Source organism: Dromaius novaehollandiae, chromosome 12, assembly GCF_036370855.1.
Source record: "Dromaius novaehollandiae isolate bDroNov1 chromosome 12, bDroNov1.hap1, whole genome shotgun sequence".
NCBI lineage: Eukaryota > Metazoa > Chordata > Aves > Casuariiformes > Dromaiidae > Dromaius > Dromaius novaehollandiae.
The window spans coordinates 10,837,549-10,857,268 of NC_088109.1; the positions used below are offsets into that span (position 1 = coordinate 10,837,549).

The 19,720-nt window shown below is 35.8% G+C and overlaps 2 protein-coding genes across 3 annotated transcripts in view; one reads left to right on the plus strand and one right to left on the minus strand.

Annotated features, from left to right (window-relative positions):
• CACNA2D3 (calcium voltage-gated channel auxiliary subunit alpha2delta 3) overlaps window positions 1-19,720 on the plus strand; it is a 478,082-nt gene that overhangs the window by 382,152 nt on the left and 76,210 nt on the right. For both annotated transcript variants that reach the window (XM_026096289.2, XM_064518911.1), the window contains one exon: window positions 67-147. In XM_026096289.2, the coding sequence (XP_025952074.1) occupies window positions 67-147 (81 nt within the window). The remainder of the gene's footprint in view (window positions 1-66; window positions 148-19,720) is intronic.
• LRTM1 (leucine rich repeats and transmembrane domains 1) lies at window positions 12,628-19,530 on the minus strand. The gene is made up of 3 exons (XM_026096243.2): window positions 19,455-19,530; window positions 16,043-16,639; window positions 12,628-13,079 (listed from the first exon to the last, which is right to left on the minus strand). The coding sequence occupies exons 1-3, from the start codon at window positions 19,528-19,530 to the stop codon at window positions 12,646-12,648; spliced, it is 1,107 nt and encodes a 368-aa protein (XP_025952028.2). The 3' UTR covers window positions 12,628-12,645.

Below are 19,720 nucleotides of genomic sequence, written 5' to 3' on the forward strand. Positions count from 1 at the left end.
ACAGCTGAATTCATCATTCTATGTTATTTCAATTTGAATATTTTTTTCCTTTAATACACCCTGCAGAAACAGCAAACAAAAGCAATGTCGTGACAGCTAGTACTGCTATTCAGCTTTTGGATGACAGAAAATCTCCAGTGGTTGCAGGTAAAATAGTTGTGGTTTATTTATTTTCTTCATTTTTTAGAAGCAGTGTATCAGTTCTTCACTTTCTCTTTTAGGTTAGCAAAAATTTTACATCGAAATAAATCTTTTGAGGGCAGAGGAGGAGAGAAGGATGCAGTTGTGCCTATAAGATGTAATTGAATGCCTTCATGTGGAAAACACTTAATGCCTCCTCTGCCTAAGAATTTGATCCTTTATTAGTTGGCTATCCAACTTTCTGTAAGCTGTGGAGTTTGACTTAATAGAAATAGCAGCCATTATCAGTGAAGCTTTCTTTAGTAGAAGCTCATTCTGTATCATCATAAATCAGAATATATTATGTTAAGCAGAAGGAAATATAAGAAAGGACTGTCTGATGTGCAACAGTTCCTCACAAGCGTCAGGTTTGAAAATCCTGTCATATAACAAATGATTCAAAGCATTCGGTTTGTCTAGGTTATCGGAACTGTGATTTGATCAGAGAATATAAATTGGATAACTAAGGTCTGAAGTCTATGAGCATATATATGAGAATATAACAGTATCTAATGACTAAGAAGTGAAGTTTGGCAAACACAGATTAGATACAAAACATATATTTTTTAAAATTAGAGTAATTAATTGTTAAATTGTTGGATATTTCTCCCTCAGCTGCTTCTCTGAACAATTTGCTTTAGTTTCCAATAGTTACTGACCTTGAAGAAGGAAATAATTCAGAGAAGCTTCATGGCTTACTATGCAGGAAACCAAGCTCTCTTATCTCAGGGAAAATTAGGTAGCTACCACATGAAACAGCAGCCATCCTATTTTTCTCATGTTTAAAATATGACTTAAAATGCAGTAAGACTAGTTAACATAATCCTGAAAGAGCAAGAATATGCCAAATAATTGAGAAACCTCTAATGTTTCCTCAAGCACAGAATATCTCCACTGATAATAGCAGATTTTACAAAGTCAACAGAAAAGTACCCTTCTGACTCTGACTCCAATTTATGTGAATAACATTATACATAGCTCATTGAACCCTTCTATAATATAACAGGAAATCTTAATTATGACTTCATACTCCTCCTATTAAACCATAAAACAGCATTTATACACAAATGTCAACCTAGATATCTGCAAATTGCTGAAGATGTAATTAAGAGTTTTCGTAGTACAATGCAGAAGATTGACATGTTATTTCTAGAGTACTTCTTTGACAGATGGAGTTAGAAAAAAGCTTCTCATGAAGTGCAGTTTATCATCGTCTGTGAAAATGCATAAGGTTAATAGAGATCTTAAAATTTGTTCTTTCCTTGGTAGTGTTTGTACTTTAGTGTTTGCTTGAGGGAGGTATCACACGTAAACAACTCTAGGACTTTATCAACAAGCTTTGTATTTTGGAGTAATTGTAAAATAGAGAGGCAGATGTTCCTGCTCCCAATTACCTAGTGACTATGTTTAATATCAAGCATTGAAAATTACTTGCATCCCATACTTTCTATCTAAAATAAAGATTGGGTCTTCAGAGCTTTTTGATATTGAATTGCGTAACAGTTTTTCATAGTATTTGTAAATACATAATGCCATGAAAAATCTGAGCAGTGTATTAACATACCTACGCATACCAGGGGCTTTTTACTTTTCTGTCTGTAACCTTTAGAAACTGTGTGATGGAGATTTTTTCAATACAAAGCATTCTGAAAGAACTTGCTTTGAATAATTTTTTTCATCCTCCATGCATGATTTGGAGTTGGTTTTTTTTTTTCTTCTCTGCATCTGTGAGGACTGTTTTGCATGAAAGTATTACTCAGTCAGCCACAGCCATTCAGAGGCAAACAAGTATATGCATTATTCTTGTCCTCTTTCAGCTGGAGATCATAAATATGCCTCGTCAGTCTTTCTTTTTCCATCAGAAAACTTGAAACAAAGTACTCAACATCTAGTTAACTTTTTAGGTTTTATTTTAAAGTTGGCATTATTCTGTTTTAAGCAAAACATATTTGGAGGCAGAAACTGGAGCAGTGGCAAATGATGAGAATTTGAAGTTTCGTTAGCCAGATTTGGGAGGCTAACATAGAATTATGGGTAACACTTTCACATACCTAAATCAAAGTTCAAATTTGGCCAAAGCATATCATTTTAATTTGTGAAGTAAGTATTGCACTTTCACATTTGGTGTGAGTGGATTACAGAAAACAGCAGGCTTGGATACACGTTTGCTGTAATACCATTCTCTTCCTAAGAGAGATTTAGCTGAAAATAAAGCTGCACCGGAATGCTGCTTTTTACAGATGAATAAAAGAGTTTAAAATAGGCAGAGAGAAACTAGAACATGATTATAAAATGTAAAGCTGAGTTAGACCTGTCGTCAAGGGGGAAAAAAAGAACAGAAACCAACCCTTACTACGAAATCTGCAGTCTCTTCTATTTTCTTTTTAAATTATTATTAGTAGTAGTATTTAGAAAAATGGTCATAACAGACTTCATATTAAAATCCACACTAAGGCTTACTGCAAGTAGGGAAGACTCAGCCCTTGAATCTAGGCAGGGAATCTTAAAATCAGTGAATCTCCAGACAGAGAATTTAAGTGCCACTGCTGCTGTTTTACCATCTGTATCTATTAATGCTAGTTCACTGTGAGAATGTGTTTCCTTATTTGCAAAAAAAAAAAAAAAAAAAAAAAAAAAATTTAATTCACTTCTGTCTCTTTCAACTGAGAGTGTGATTTTTTTTTTTCACTTAAGTGAATACAAATTTCTGTAGCAAGTGTGTAAGCAGGAGATAAGTCTAAAATATTTAAGTGTAGTATCAGCATATTTATCACTATTCATGCATTGAGAGTTTAATTTTTTTGCAGGAGAGACAGGGATGATAGCAGATTTCTTGAAATTAAAGTACATTTATGCTCACAGTTGCTTTGTCTTAGTGTTCTTTATTATCATGCCTACTATATTAAGTGTACGTTTTAACAGTCAGGCTCCTCAAACTGCCCATGTTACAATGTGAAGGGGAATGAATGGAGGTGGAGCTTTATTTTTTGTTATTCTCAGCTTCATCTAAAAATTGTGGAATCACCCTCAGTCTTGAAGTTCCATGAGATGCCATGTAAGACCAATGTTTCTTTCAGTAACCCAGATGAAGAGTGTCAATATAGGAATTTTGAACTAGGTAGCAATCTAGTTGTTACAAATGAATCAGATTTGGACTGAGTTTCATCTTCTGCGGCTTGTAGGAAAGGCTGTGTGTTTCATGATTTCATATTAATTGTGATAGAGTTTAGTATTATATTTTTGTATTCTTTGATATTGCTTGATGAGTGAACTCAGTACAGGTCCTTGATGTGAACCTCTACCTCCACGTGAATGCATGGGCATCTGGATTAGTGCAACACAGGATTTGTGTATGCTATGTACATGTTTCTTTTTATTTCCAATTTATTTCTGGAAAAGTGTTACTTTCATCAGTATCTTTATTATAATTTTGTTTAAAATCAAATTTTAAAGTTATTGCTCACCTAGATGGTTCTGGGCAAGAGATGAAGAGGAACCAAGCAAAGCAAAACTGAGCCATCATTGAATAACACAGACTCTATGCAATTACAAATATTCAGAATAGAGCCCACTTTACTAAGCATCTGTCTAAAGATTCTGAGAGTTGTGATTTGGACCTTGTGATACATATTTCTCCATAGACACATTTTGGCTCAAAAACTATAGTATGATATAGGAATTTATAAAGCCCTTCATACTAAAAGAGGGGAACGCTGTTCTCAGATAACATGAACATTAGCTGTTTGCAGTGTATGACTAAAGATATTAGAACTGATGCAGTCTTCTTTAGTGCGAAATTGTATCAAAGAACATTGAAGAAAACTTCTGATGATTTCAGAAATGATAAAGGTCTCTTAGGGTTCTCCACAGAGCAAACAGAATATTGGACTTCACACCTCACTGAAAAGAAGCCATAGCAGTACTTAGTAAAAAGCTCTGGACACCTAGTCAGAAGGGTGAAACATCAAACTGTCCACACCCTCAGTCTTTGTAGGCATTTGAAATTTAGAGTTAGGGGGAGACGAGGAGTAGTAGTCTTATTTTTTGTTTAATACAGGGCTACTGAAAAATTTGCAAATAAAGTACAAATTTTCTTTAATTCTTTTGTTCCTATTCGTTATATTTATGTATGAACTAGTTGTATACATGAATGCTGTCCATGCTGCAAAAAGGTATACAAATCTAGTCACAGAAAGACCATGAAATATGTTTGCATTTCTAATATTGCAGGAGCAGCATGATACCTTGTTCACATGAGTCATCTTAAAGATCAAAAAGATAACTGAATGTCTGTATATCACAGTCTTATTTTAACATTTTAACAAACAGCAGTGCTGTCAGTGGCAAAGGACCTTTCTAAGTCCATAAATTTGAATGGCAAGCATATAGAAAGATGATACTACTCTAAAACCTGGTTTGAATGTCATCAGTGCGTTCTTTCCAGAAAGGAAAGCTTGCAGTAGAGAATAGTTTATAATTATTAGATGTAACTTATATGAACAACAGGTGTTTTTATTTATTACTGTTGCCACCTATTGATAAAAATGTAGAATTGCAAATAAGTTTTGTTAGTTTCCATGGTACCAAAGCATGAGGGAGGAATGCCTAAAAGGATTGTTTTTATTTAATCATTTTCTACCAAAATATTTTAAATATAATCAATTCTGGATTGGAATTTCTATTTATCAAAATCAAAATTATGACATTAAAAATGCTAAATGAGTCGTCACTGCATGCGCAATTTTCCGAGGTCTCTTCATCAAAATCAAGTAGTATTTTAGTCTGTTCATTTTTAAAAGCTCAAGAGCTTTACCAGTAAAGTCAGACTTTCAGTCTCTGAATAGAGGCAAGCTCTGATTGCTCTGTGTCAACTTAACTGGAATACTAGATTAATGGAAGGTCAGTGTAGCTAAATTAGAGGAAAATGAAAGTATTCTGAACATTTCTCTTATTCAGAGTGGTTGTGTAAAGAAAATAAATGTGTTCTTATATTCTTCTTTCCCTGATCCACTCTCTTTTTTTGCCCAATATACGTTAAAAAAAAGATTACAGTAATTCCTGTTTGGACAGAAGAGAAAAATCATTGGTGGAAGAACCCTGGTTTCCTTCACTATTCCAAGATATTTGCTTTGTTGTTTTTTTTTTTGTTTTGTTTTTCTTCTGTACATTAAGTATTCCTCATACAGAGGGCCTAAAGATCAACCACTGAGTCTTTTGTGGTGAAGGTTACCAAGAAGCTGATAGCTCTTGTGAGAATAATAGACCCATAAGGGTCAGATTCTGCCATTCATGAGCATGTTGAATAGTAGTTACGCTTTGTAAGTAGTCCTTCCAAGAGAAGAGACTTACTGCTACTTTTCAGAATGATTAAGAATGGCCTGTTTTTTTTGCATAGGCATTATTTTCTGCTGCCAAGTAGTAAAAGCTGAAAAGAAGATGGGAGGTGCTTTCCGTGATTCATATCTTTAGATAGCATATTGTCTTTCCATAGGTACGTGACACACAAGGGTCCCTGGAATTTGTCCTTCAAGCACATGGCAGGTGCATTTAATCCTGTAGTGGATGGTGTCATAACACAAGGGCACAGTGAGTGTTAGGTTACTCCCTCTCCTCAGCCACGCAGATATGTGAGAGTGATAGAAATAATATTTTGCATAAGAGATTTCTTAGAAAGAAACATTTTTACACAGCTTATCACAATGAAAGAAATACCTTTTAAAATAGTACTGTTAATTTCTGCTAAAAAACTAAAACTGTGGATCATCTTTAAGTGTTGTTTTACATACCTATTTTTAATTTTTATATGTACATTAAAATATATATTTAAAATATATAATAAGTGGACGTTTGTAATCAGATGTAAGAAGTATAATTACATATAAGAAAAGACAGTCTATCCCTCTTCTACTCACTGACTGGTTTTAAATTCTCTTATTAAAATTTTTATTATGCAAAGGCAGAGTACTGTATTTTATACTTGTAAACCAATTGTCCCAAATAAAACCAGGATATTTTCCCCTTCTAGTATCTAATTTTTCAAACCTGATCCTTTATTTTTATAGCCAGCCCACATCCAGTTCAAGGGTTCTGTCTCCAAGCCCTGGTTAAAGAGGGATTTTTCTCTAGAAATCTTTTCTTTCATCACCTAAATAGTTGTCAGTTTTGTATCATTTTAAGAACAAGCATGAATATAACAAGAAGTTCAGTTATTCAGTGTTAAAAGTTCCCCATTAAACTGCTAAAAATCTTTAGGTACTTTGGATGACAGAATTGGAAGATTCAGGTTCTGGTTTTTATTTCCCATCTGTAAGATAAGGAAGATATGGCAAAAATTTAATTTCATCACTAGCTTGTTAAAAATGACTCTTCTCTTTTGGCCACAGGAAGCTAACCCTGAAAATCCTGCTGTTGAAGATATTTCAAATTGTGCCTTGAAAAAAGAAATCACTCATAATCTCATTTTGCTTTTGAAATATAAATTTCTGTCTTTTGAGGCTGGTCATACTTTTTTTTTTTTTTTAACTTCCTGTTTGAATTAGTGTTTGTAGAACTGTTGTTTAAAAGAAAAAATTGTGGCTATACCAGTTTCCAGTAACTGAGACTTTTGGTGATCGAGGCTCTAAGCAGGCAGGATTCTTTTATAGTTTTGTGGAGGAAAATGTGCACATTTTATCTGAAACTAACTGCCTTTATATTATTAAAAATATATTCTTCATTCTCCTTTTTATTTTTTTGGTATGTTAGTAATTGTATTGTGTTACCTTAACACTGTTTAGATTTTTGGGGAGAGAATTTGAATGAAGTTCTCATGCACAGATCTCTTTGAGCCAGATCCCAGGACATGCTTTAAAAAAGTCAAGTCCAATAATTTGATTATCTTCCAAAAAGGAAAAAAAGTAGTTTGAAGTACTGCTATTTCTAGGAATGACAGATATTGTGAATGTTAACAAACAGTTAAGTCTTTTATGGTTACAACAGCACTCAGAGTAAATATATCTATTGTAAACTGCTCTGTACTGCTTATAGGTTTTTTTGTTTGTTTTTTGCCACATGAACTGTTTTGGTATTACTATATTATCAAAGACATTCAAGCAAATGTCACTGCATTCCTGCAAAGTCCTGAAAAATATGACACCATCTATAAAATTGCATTTTAGTATGAAGGCCTAAGGGAAAATGAATATGCCATCATAATGACACACCAGGCAAATGTTTGAAGCTTTCTAAAATAGATGTTTTCCTTGTCAGGCAAGACAGTGATTTACTTAATCTTTACTCCCCTTTGTAAGCCACAGAAGATTATATTCAGCAGTAGTGTTTAGTAAATCCCTCAAAATGCCTTGCATGCTTTGGTGGAAAACCACTAGTTTATATTTTTCCAGAGCTTCTTGTACATTTTGAATATTATCTTTGTATTCATAAATCTAATATTGGTATATAAACTAATGCTTTCGGTTTCAGGGAAATCAGTATGTTTGCACAGTCTAGCTTTAAACAACTGACTGACTGACTTAGGTTAGGAGCCACGACTTGGTCAGGAAACATGCTTTGCAGGTAATGCATGGAGAGGGGCAGGATCCTCCGCAAAATGCTTCCGAACACGTGGTAAAATCCTGCCCCTCTGCAGTGCCTGAACACGGAATCTCAACTTAGAGGGTATATTTGCCACCATTCACAGGTTTGCATTCGTTTGCATTTGTTCTCGATTCATTTTACCATATAGAGTTAGTGCTTACAGAAATTAAATGATGTGGCACTTGGAGATATTTCTCTGCTAGTGTCCTTTGGAGAATTTAACCCCTTTTTACCTATGTATTCTTGTGTTTTCCTCAGCACCTATTGTCAGGGAATCCAGGGCTCTGATGGATAGATTAGATCGGTATCCTGATCCTGTAGTAAATTTCTTAAAGCGTTCTATTTTTCACTTAAGCTTTTTCTTTTTTTGAGTGCTATCTAATTTGGGTAGGGGCAAGAGCTTTGGTAGGAGAATGGGTCTTGTGATTAAGAGCAATCAAATTCTAGGGCTAGTTTGCAAATAATTCTGCTGCTAACAAAATAAATCCTTGACTGCAGAACAAGGCAGCAGAGAAACCGTCGGATTCTTTTTAAATTTCAAGTAATACTGCGCATATACAAAGCTGAAAAGCACTTTGTTGAGTGATTCACTGCAGTTATGTAGGATGTGAATACATTAATCTCAGATTAAGTGCCATGGATTAATTAATTCCTCTCCCCGGAACACTGTATTTCCAAACACTGACAGTTTTCTCGTAGCTTACTGTCTCCTTGAAAGTCTCCTGCGAAAAGTTCAACCTGCAGTGTGCGTAGCCCCAAAACTGGGGGATTGCTCTGTAGCCGATGAGAGATAACAACTGCTACTTTCTTTGGAGATAGCTATGTAGTGTATAGTCATTGGTTTGTGTGTTAGGGGTTTCTAATTCCAGCTTCTTTTCCCCCGGGGGCGGGGGGGTTACTCCCGCATCTAGATGATTGATGTTGCTGGCTGTGTTACCTGGGGAGCACACAGTCATATTTCAGGTAATATAAACCTAGGAATTATCAAGAATTGTTTATGATTTTTAGTACTATGACACTTCCAGCCAGGTTTGAAGATCGAAGTTGTTGAAGTGGGCATACTTTCTGGATGCTTAACTAAAGCCTGTGTATCTTCGTCTTCCAGCCAGCAAAGATAGATAGTTATTAGTAGGCAACAGTTGGTCTTTTTTTTGTTAACGTTTTAAATGATAGATGAGCAATGCGTAATATAACTAAACTGTCTGCTTTGATATTCAAGAAGAGGGATCCTGCTTCTGGCTGGACGTTAGATTACCAAGGGATAATGAGGCTGTATTTTGATTGTCCTTTTTCGAGTTTTGGATGGAGAGGCACATACAGCAAAGTAGTATGGTTTAGTTTGTTCAGCTTTGTTTCCTTCAATATGGATACTAAGGACATATTCTGAAAAGAACATTGGCGTATCACAGTTTTTAATCTCTGTTCTAAACTGAAATTTTAGAGGACCACTTTCTCCATCTCCATTTTCCACATTAGTTTCTGAAAACAAAGTAGGATGGTAAGCCTATATTTGAAATATAGGAATACACAACATACTTTCTCTGTCTTTGCAAATAGCTTACAGAATACATGTCCCGATGTTTTGTTGACTTTGTGGGAAGGGATGCTTTTCACAGAGATTAGGAGAAAAATACTGTATTTACTGTAATACCTCTCACTGGATTGCTGAAAAACAACAAAGCTTTCTCAGCAACCTTTATCTGAAAAATAAATCTCTAGAGACAACTTCTTATTTCAGCAGCAGATGTCCATTGCTAAGCTCTACAAATTAAGGGCACATCTGTGGGGAATCCCTAGATCCAGTCTTCCACTTGTAAAGGAATATACCGCAAATTGTGCCTTTTATTTCTGTTTTACAATAGTTCAACGTTCTATTTCCTGTACTGCAAAATAAAAAATTTTGTATTTGTTAATTTAAGCAGGTGAATCAATATTTTTCTCTATTCACTGTCTCGTGTAAGCTTATCATCATAAATTACTAGAATTTGTAAATGCAAACAAATTTGTAAAGATATATAGTCTTATCAAAGTTGAATGTGATGTTTCTCTTTTTATTTTTTTGTGGCAAACAGCAAATTATAAAGTGTAAATCAAATTTTTCATGGATTGGCTTGCTCTGCTCCCATAGCAGAGTGAACTAATGGAAGTATGAAATACTTTCCTTTCTGGCAGAACTCTGTATCAGCTTACAGCCTTATGTGTGCATGAAAATCCCCAAAGCATCTTAAATGTGACTTGGAAAGAGTTTCTTTAAATGTTTTTGTGCCCTTTGTTGCCCCTTTCTCACTTTTTTTCCTCTTTTTTTTTTTTTTTTTTTTTTGCTTTCTTACAATAAGAGAAGTCTAAAAGGTTTTTGTTGGTTGGATTTTTTTTTTAAAGACTGGAAAGATATTCTGTTTATTTCTTACTAGAAAATATCGAGTCAATTCTTGTTTCTCCTCTGCTTGAAGACATCAGAAGTGTGAACTTATTTATAATGAAAGCTGCAGTGCTGCAGCTGAGCTTCTTAGAAACACTGTAGCTGAAATCCCCATGGAGGTTGGAGGTTTATTAGCTTTCATCTTAGGATCTGCAGTGTGAGTACAAGTGTGCTCATTTTAGGTGGTCACCTAAAGAAAGCACTGCAATTTGGCTTGGCTCTGAACTCATCTTTGGGACCATGCACAGAAAGATCCTATCCAGTATATCCAGCAAAAGGTCCTATCTTTTGCTTTGAAATATGTTATTACAGTAAATGGGGGAAAAAAAGAATAGAAAATTTAGATCTCCACACTCTAGTGATTTAATTTTGAAAATAAATTATTCATTAAACTTTACTAAATATTTCAAGAGAAAAAAATCAAACTCCCATCTGAAATACATATTCAAGAGATCAGATTTAAGAGCCTGAATATGAATATTCTGTAACATTCTGTGTTGATGACGTCTCGTCTGAGGTAATGTGCCCAGTCTTGGGTACTACACTTCAAATACAGTGTAGACAAACTGAAAAGGGTTCCAGAGAATGCAAGGAAAAAAATAAGTTTGGAAAATTCTGCTGTAGAGGAAAATTTCAAACAGCTTAGTTTGTTTAGTCTGGGACAGAGAAGAATGTAGAGATCCTAATAACAATTTTAAAGTACTTAGTTACTTAAAAAAAAATAAAGGCAAAAAAAAAAAAAAGACAGTAATTGATTGTGTTTCATATCTGCTAGATACAGGTTAAGACTGAGATGCTTATTTTTTTCTTGACATGAAAGTAACTCCAGATGCAGGAATGAGTTTTAAAAGTCGAGTTGCAATTATTACTAAGTAGATAAGAGCAAGGGTTACGTGACTCCTGCCATGTAGCCCATTACTCAGTTGAGGCTGTTTTTAGAATAGTTGCAGAGCTCAGTCTTGGACTCCATCTACTGCAAGGAGAGTGGAGGTCTCCGAATGCCATGGGATGGCTTCCTTCTGCCCCTATAGCAGACTGTTTCTCAGCCATCGCCCTCACAAACCTTCTGCCTGAAGGAATACACTCGCAATATTTGCAGCAGAGCAGGTTTAGCAGAGATGTTAGGAAAAAAATCTACAGACTGTAAGCATAGTTGGTCTCTGCATCAGCTACCTAGACAAGTCTGTTGTCCCCATCACTGGAGAGGTTTCAAAAATACATTACACAAACATCTGTTTGGAATAGTCTAGATGTTCTTAATCGGGTCTCAGAAAGAGAGATGGAGTAGCTGCCTCTGTTGGTTCTCTTAAAACTATCATTTCTAGGAGTAATTTGAAAAATACTTCTGCACTTTCAAAACATTCTTTCTGTTCAAAATTTATGGTGCTCAAATGGATTTGGCTCTGATCTCTTCTGATAGTAAAATTGTGCCATAGAAAGTTTAGGGTGGATCCTTGGATTAATTTAGCTGAATGTTTTCTCTGTGAGTAGGAGAGCATGTAAACATGCAACTATATTATCCTCCGTACTGAAGGCAGCATTGTGATGAGAGCTGCGTCTGCCACGCGATCTGCAGAATGGAGCGTTTGTGTGGATTTGTGAATAAGAAGCTTCAGGAATGCCTTAGCAAGCATGGGTACTCGTAGGAGAACGGGTCGCGTCTCTTCGTATGCCCTATGTATGCTTATTTCAGTGCTTGTACCTGAAGCACAGTGTAACCTTTCTTCCTTCTTGCATGTTTTCTCAGCTGTCTTCCTTCTTCCCTAGTAAGTAATTTAGAAATGAAATGTGATAGCTAACAAGGTGCTTCATGTCTTTGAAGCTAGAAATGCTTTATTATTGTCTTGTAGGGCAGATTGGAAGGTGGAAAAAATATTTTCAAATGTTTTTGGCAGGATTTCCAAGTGATCAGCAGAAGTGTATGGATTGGCCCATTCTAAAACTGGTTGTGAATTGTATTTCTGGATATGTACCGCATGTTTTAAGAACTTATAATACAGTCATTTATAATTATTCTGCATTTTTCTTTGCAGAAAGCTCACTCATGTTGGCTACTGGCTGTAGCTACACCATAGTTCCTATGTTGTACTAATATTGCATAAATGGCTGGTAATGGAGAATGGAATACTTGAAAGTGGCTACCTCAAGATTAAATTATGCCATATGCTCAGCCTTCCATAGTGGCTTCAGAATATATGTGTACAAAATACAAGTAAACTTAATTTGTCTACTTAAAATCTTAATGTAACACCATTCCAAGGAGGAAATACGCGCGCGCGCACACACACACACACACACACACACACACACACACACACACACACACACACACACATATATTTACATAAAACTTCTTTAATATGAAAAAGCAAAGAAAAGCAGTAGGAACTAATAAGCCAATCCTGTTTAGATTCCAGGCTTTTTAACTGAAGGGAGGACTCTATTTTCAAGAAACCAAAGACAAAAGTAACTCAAGCCAGGGAACTATCGAATGGCTCTTTTTCCTCAGGAGTCCCATGCTGTCTTGCTGGGGCCAAGTGTTCTCTGTGGTATTTAGCAGTAATTGCAGCATAGGCACAACCATAAACAGCAGCTGCCAACATCATTAGACACACGATTCCACAGACAACTCCAGTTATTACTACAGTGGCAATCGCATGACGCAAGCTAACAGGCCTTGGCTTTGGTTTAGGTTCACAGTTTGAACGGCTGCTTTCCCCATGTTCGCTGTGATAAGTGTGCTTCAGAGAGCTTCTGTGCTCAAAGCTGTGGTGATGAACGCTGGCCAGATGCACGTGAGCTGTCGTAAGAGGGCATGCCCCAAACAGCTCGTAAGGAACTTTGAGGAGGTCTTTTCCCTTCCGAATCCCTGGTGTTGAGCAGATGATGCCATCGCTTATTCCTCCTGAAAAGAACACGTTATGGTCTTGAGCTTTGGGGTTTTCTGAGTTAGCTTCATGTAAAAGTAACAGAAAACTTAAGGAAATTTGGAGTCAGTTTTGAATTTGTACTTTTTCCAGTTAGATCAAAGGTAAGATGATTACACTTTAATAATCATGTAAACAATTATTTGCCTATCAAAGTAAAAAAAAAAACCACTGGTATAAAAATAAGCAAATACCATTACTTGTTTTCATACACAAAAATGGAAGCAATATACTTAGTAAATATATCCCATTGGACTTGACAGAAATATTTCGTGAAGTAGTCATTGTTCTGACACCATATGCTAATAGTAGTCATTGTTCTGACACCATATGCTAATATTTGTCATGATGCAAAGAGAAAGTTCAAGAAGTTGCATACATGAATCAGTTTTTAAAACAAGGCTCATGATATTCACAGGTTTAAAGGAGTTAAGGTTACTAATAGCTCATTCAAATGGTAGAATTCATAACTGTTGAGAACCAGCTTCTGCTGTCTCCCAAAGGATGTATTTAGTGTGAAGGAAAGTGAAGTAGGAAACCTCAGTCTTGCTAAAGCATGCAGTTGGTCCTCAGCATGTAGAGGGACATGCTGAGAGTACGCCACAGCTTTCGGGTCATAGCCTGTCAAGGAGTCAACAAGGCCAAAACCAATGTTTATGTAATTTAAAAAGTCATCTTAATTGAGTCAGCTCAATTTTCTCCCTCTCTTCTATCTGAAATAAAGTACCTTTTAGCTAAAGGCAAACAGAGAGATTTTCATTTTGAAGAGAATTTGTTTGGGAAAGTAGTGAGCACAGATGGGCCCCAAACAAAATCTCGAGACTACCTTCATTACAAATATTGCTGATATTCCAAGATATGTAATAGCATAGCAGCTAGTCTCTTGGTCTTTAGTAGCCAAACGCAAAGTCTGGATCCTGATATCCCCAACTTGGAAGTTTGAGTGTAGATATGGATAAAGCTCCAAATCCTGCAACTCTGGCCCTTCTATGGTTATGAGTAACTAAAAAACCTGTGCTTGGAATAGAAAATTGGAGCTCTGCCTGAACTGAAGCATTCTCTGTAATTATTTAAGAATATGCATCAATTGCCTGGCCTGAATTCAGGTAAGAACTATTGAAACCTTTTAGAGTCATATTGGACATGACATTGAACACTTATTTTAAACTCAGACAATACTCTGTCTCTAGCAATGTTTTGTTAGGGCTTGCAAGAAATCTGTAGAGCCACTGTACTGTTTTGCCGTAAGTATATATATGATATAAGTAATAGGAAAGATTAAAGTGTAGTGTAACTAATTTTTCTTCATGTGATTTCCCATGAGTAATTTTAGAGGAACATAAACTTAGAAGAGCACATAATTTAGAGGCTTCTTTTAAAACTTGTTGCCAAAATGAATCTGTGATTTCCATATCACTACATTTTATTAATCTGTGAAAAGATCAGAAAGATGGAAGGGCACCACTGAATTTCTAAACAATGTTGGTTTTTTTTTTGAAATAAGCTACAGAACCTGTGCTACTGGCAGAGTAATTAAAATTATCTGCTTACCTTGGATCATTACCTCCTTCTGCACAGAGAAGTCAGAAACCCTGCTGGAATTGGTTGTAGGGAAGAATGCAACAAAAGCCCCAGGACAACGTAATATTCTACCAATCTGAAGTATTAAGATTTTGTTTGGAAAAGGTGCTCCCTGGCAGTGGCTTTACCTAACGCAGAGACTGTTCTTGTACTGACTGCGTCCCTGCACAGCCAGTAAGTGTTTTGCAGCTGGCCTGTAGAGTTCTGATGCCTGATCACGGTAGCCCTTTCGAGATGCAGGCGAGAGGGGCCCTCTTCACATGTGCTGTGTTGTAACACGCTCTGTGTCGCTTTGGTATACGGATAGGAAGTCGGTAATTTGTATCACATTCAAGCATCAAAGCCTGATTTAGAGAAGAGCAGATTGCCCCTCTTTTGAATTCTTGAAGTCTGAATATATCTCCCAGCAGAAAGAAAGAAATTTCCTTTAATGCTTAAATCATTTCTCTTCCTACATTGTCTATAGATGAAATAGATACGAGAAAGAATGTTTGGGGATGATGAATGCTTGTTTACTTTTTTTAAATCACATTTGATTATAAAGCTTCTCTGAATGCAAGAAAAAAGACAACTTCTGAAATACTCAAAAATAGAATTGAATCATACTCTCTTTTACATGGAGCAACTCATGAATATGTTTAAAAGCAGGCGTGACCAAAAAATGAGGCTACTTTTTAAAATAAATTTCACTTTTTCCCATGTGATGGTATTGCACATTTCTGTCAGGAAATGGTCAATGAATTTGGTACCTTTCAGTTAACAACAAATTAAGCAACAGTACTATACAAGTGTAAACATGCCCAAGGTGCAACATATATTCTCAGAGAATATATTCTTAAAATATTAATGTTGTGTGATATGTATCATGACTTAAAGAGAAATCACAATTCTTTGTTCTCTAAAGTTAAATCAATGTTGATGTCAGGATTGATATTAACCCTCATATACCAGGTAAAAAGCTTCTGGACAGTTAGTGTTGATTTCTAGCAAAAATGTATTGGCAGAATTAAAGCAAGTGCGTGTGTTTGTGCATGTGTGCTTATTATGGATATGGATATATACACATACATGTATTTCCATAACATATCTACACACACTTTATCTATCTATGTGCGTGTATATGTATATACTTCCTTTCACTCTTTTTATGTAAAGTTCCTCTATAATTCTCATTTGCCACCTGTAATTATGAAAGCAGCTGTACTCCAAAATATACATATGAATAGATTTTAGTATACTTGTTAGAGGGGATGTTCTCAAGTGTGAGGTGACTCGTGGTAGCCATAGCAGTGAAGATCGGTTAGATGCTAGCTGTGTGTTCTCCTCACGTGCATCGTATCTAATGAGAAGAGTTCCTTACCTCTGTATAAAAAGCTCTCCAGCCAAAGTTTAAGGCCAAAGACATTACAATTACATTGCCAGGGATTGTCTTTGAAGAGAACCACTTTCAGGTTTGGAAGTGACTCCAGCAGAACTCTGTCCATTTTCTGAAGTTTGTTGTGCTTCACAGACAATAGTGTTATATTCCCTGTACTGTTTCCCAAAGTCTCAGGCAAACGTATTATGCTGTTGGATGACAAGTCCAGTTCTTTTAAGTGTGGGAGGAAACTGAAAGTCTTGTTTTCTATATAATGGATCAAGTTCCTGGTTAGATTTAGAACCTGTAGGTATTTTAATTTTTGGAAAGCACCTGGTGCCAAACTTGAGAGGGAATTATTAGACAAGTCTAGGATTTTGAGCAACGGTGTTCCAGTGAATGCATTTTGATTGATTTTCCAAATACGGTTGTTCTGCAGCTGTAGTATCTGAATTTCAGGAGGTAAATGGGCAGGAATTTCAGTAAGTCCTCTATTCTTGCAGTCTGCAGTCTTTGATGCTGGATAGCAGAGACATTTTTCAGGGCATCCATGAGCCACATGTATTAATAAGATGATGCTCAAAAGCAAAAGCCAGTTACCTGTGTCACAAGTGAAAGAAGCAATAATGCTGTGAAATCCTTTTAAAATTTGTGTCTTTTTTAATACACAGATCAGTAAAATAAGCAAAGGATGTACAGTCTGATAATAAACATTAATGTAGATAGCAAAAAGAAAGTTCATTTTTAATTTACATTAGTAAATCCTATATGATACCAAAATTATTTTATAATGCAGAATTAAGTCAGTGCTTCCATGGTCTTAAAGTGAAGTACTTCCTACTTATCTTAAGTACAAATAGCTTTCATCAGGTTTTGCTATCAGCAAAGCCATGAAGCTTGAAGAAAATGTTTCTACCAAGTTTCTAAAGCTATTACATTGTAGTGTTTCGCTCTCTATAGCAATAATAACTTTGAGGCATCTTATGCCAGAAGAGTTGCTGCCTTTTTATTAGTTGTGCTACCTAGAAAATTAAGTTAATGTGCTGTCAAAAGAATAACAAGCTTCAAAGACCTTGCTATAAAAACAGATAAGAGCACTTTTCGGCAATGTAGATTCTGTAGGTTTGTTCTTTAAAATATCTGTGTTTATACTTTTTGCTGGAATTCTCTTATCTGAATGCCAACTGTATTTCCCACAGATATGAGTTTCTAAACACTAAAAAAACGTTTGTCAAGAAGCTGTTAAAAAGATAAATGAGGTCACAGGAGTACTTAGTAAAATTTAGTATTTACAATTATTGTCTGCTCCTTGGTATTCAAGTCAGCTTTAATTGAAGAAATAATAGTTTTTACCTTCATATATTGCTAACAATCTTACATTGAAAACAAAGTGCTGCTTAAAGCTATGTTCATATGCATAGCATAAAATAAAAGTTTAAAAAATCAGATGTTGAATGATTCAATTTGAGTTTCTTTTGCTAACGAAAATCAGAGCTGATTGAGAATCAGACAGATAAATCCTTTTGCAACATTGTTTTTCAGATGCCTCAAATTGTGGCTACTATTTACTAATTTAAAGTAAAAAACACTCTCAGTTACTACTTAAAACCTTTTAGAAATTAAAGGATAAACAGCTTATTGACTTACACAGATCAAACATTAATGAGTAAGAGGGATCAGCCTCTTGAGGAACAACCATGTATGAGTATAACATTGAATATGACGAATGTATAAATGAAAGTTATTTTAAGACTACAATTTAACTTACAAACTACTCATTAATTTTCACCTTAAAAAGAAATTGTATTTAAATGAAAATTATACATAATCTGAAATTCCTCAATCCTCTTTTGTAGAATTCACTTGAAAGAATTCAATATCCATACAAGCAAGATAAGCAATACATTCAGTTCATTATATTGCTCTGCAACAGTTGGCTCCAGAAACTGAGACACAACTTTCACTGTAGACTTAAAAATAAACACTGGCTGGTAAGGCAATATTAGAGCACAGAATAATTTCACTGTTAATGTAAATGCATCAATATCTCACCTTTCATGCTTGTTTGTTTGCTCTCCACCTTGCAGAAAGTTCAGTCCAATTTTCTGAAGCAGAAGAGTAACGTACACTTTGTTCCAATTCCCACGTCAAATCTGTAACGTGCCCATCCGGTTTCCTTTGTGTCTTTTTTTTTAGACAGTATCTGTGGCTGGCATAGAAGTGTAGCTATTTCTTGTGGGTTACTCCATCAGCCTTCAATGTTTTTCTCAATTGTGATCTTTTTTTCCACTGTCCATCTATGACTCCCAGATGCTTACTCTGCCTCTTTTAATCAGTCAAATGTCCATGCAAGGAGTGTCTGTCAACTCTAACTGGACAGCTGTAACATACAAATCATGACCTGATAGCCCTGCCTTTTCGATCATTTAATCTGCCTCAAATGCAAGGCACAAAAGTAAAGCTCCCTTCTTAAATCCAGTATAGTTTCTGAATTCGGGGGGGATTATTAGCCATGCTGTGTCGATTTCTGCAAGATCAGATGACTCAGGCCATGGATTCTGATTATCCTGGGCTGTGACTGGAGGCAACAGAGTGTGTAATATCACTACGAATAGGCCTGTATGTTGATGACATGGTTTTGACAGTGCACTTGTTTGCTCTTCTAAGCTTATTCTTCTGACATCCAAAAGGATTAGGTGTGCTGACAGGATTTTCTTGCATGGGAACACAAAACTGGTGCCTCAGTAAAAATGGCATGCACACTTGTGTAGTCATCAAGAGTAATGAACAAACCTATTTCTTTCCAAACTTGTTGGAAATAACTGGCAGGTGGTATTAAACTAGTACTCTGTGAATTCTTATGGTGCTTTGACTTGTCTCTTTGTTACTTCTTCAGTTTAAACCATTCATACTGTAGCAGTTACAACGATAAAGGGATTGTTGACCTGCGACTATGAAGGAACTCATAGGTGTTTAAAGAAACGTGATCTACTATAATAGGGTCTTTCAAGGTCATATGATCACTTCATCTGTTAGCTTTACAATGAGGGAGGAAGTCATGTAATTAAAAGCTTTTAGCTTTCTTACCTATAATGTAGCTTTTCTTGGGTCCAAATTCTGCTTTTAGATGCTTATGGAAAGATGATGATGAGCTGACTTTCTAGGGCAAAATTTTTATGTTATATAAAATGCTATGGAAGGAATCCCAGAAAAGCCTAAAAGGGTCCCTTGGAGATTTTGTGGTCTGCTTTCAAAAGCAGGGACTTAGATTAGCTTATTCAGGGCCCTGTCAAGCTGAGACTTGGATGTTTCCAGTGAGGGAGATTCCACCACTTCTGTGGGCACCCTGTTCCGATGTGTAGTTATTCTCAGAGTGAGTAATTATTTCTTATATCCTGATGGAGTTTCCCCTGACCTGTGCCCATCACCTCTTGTCCTGTCATCATGCCTCCTTTTGAAGACAGTGCCTCCATCTTCTCTGTAGCTACCATTTAGGTACAGAAGGACGACGATTAGGTCCTGCCCCTACCCCTGAGCCTTCTCTTCTCTAGCCTAAACAAACCCATTCCAAATGATTCTCAGTTTGCTTTTCGATTAGTAATTTCATTAGTTGAGCTCCCAAGAGATTAAAAGCCAACCCTGCCCTCACATAATTTGCTATGTATTTAATATCTACTAAAA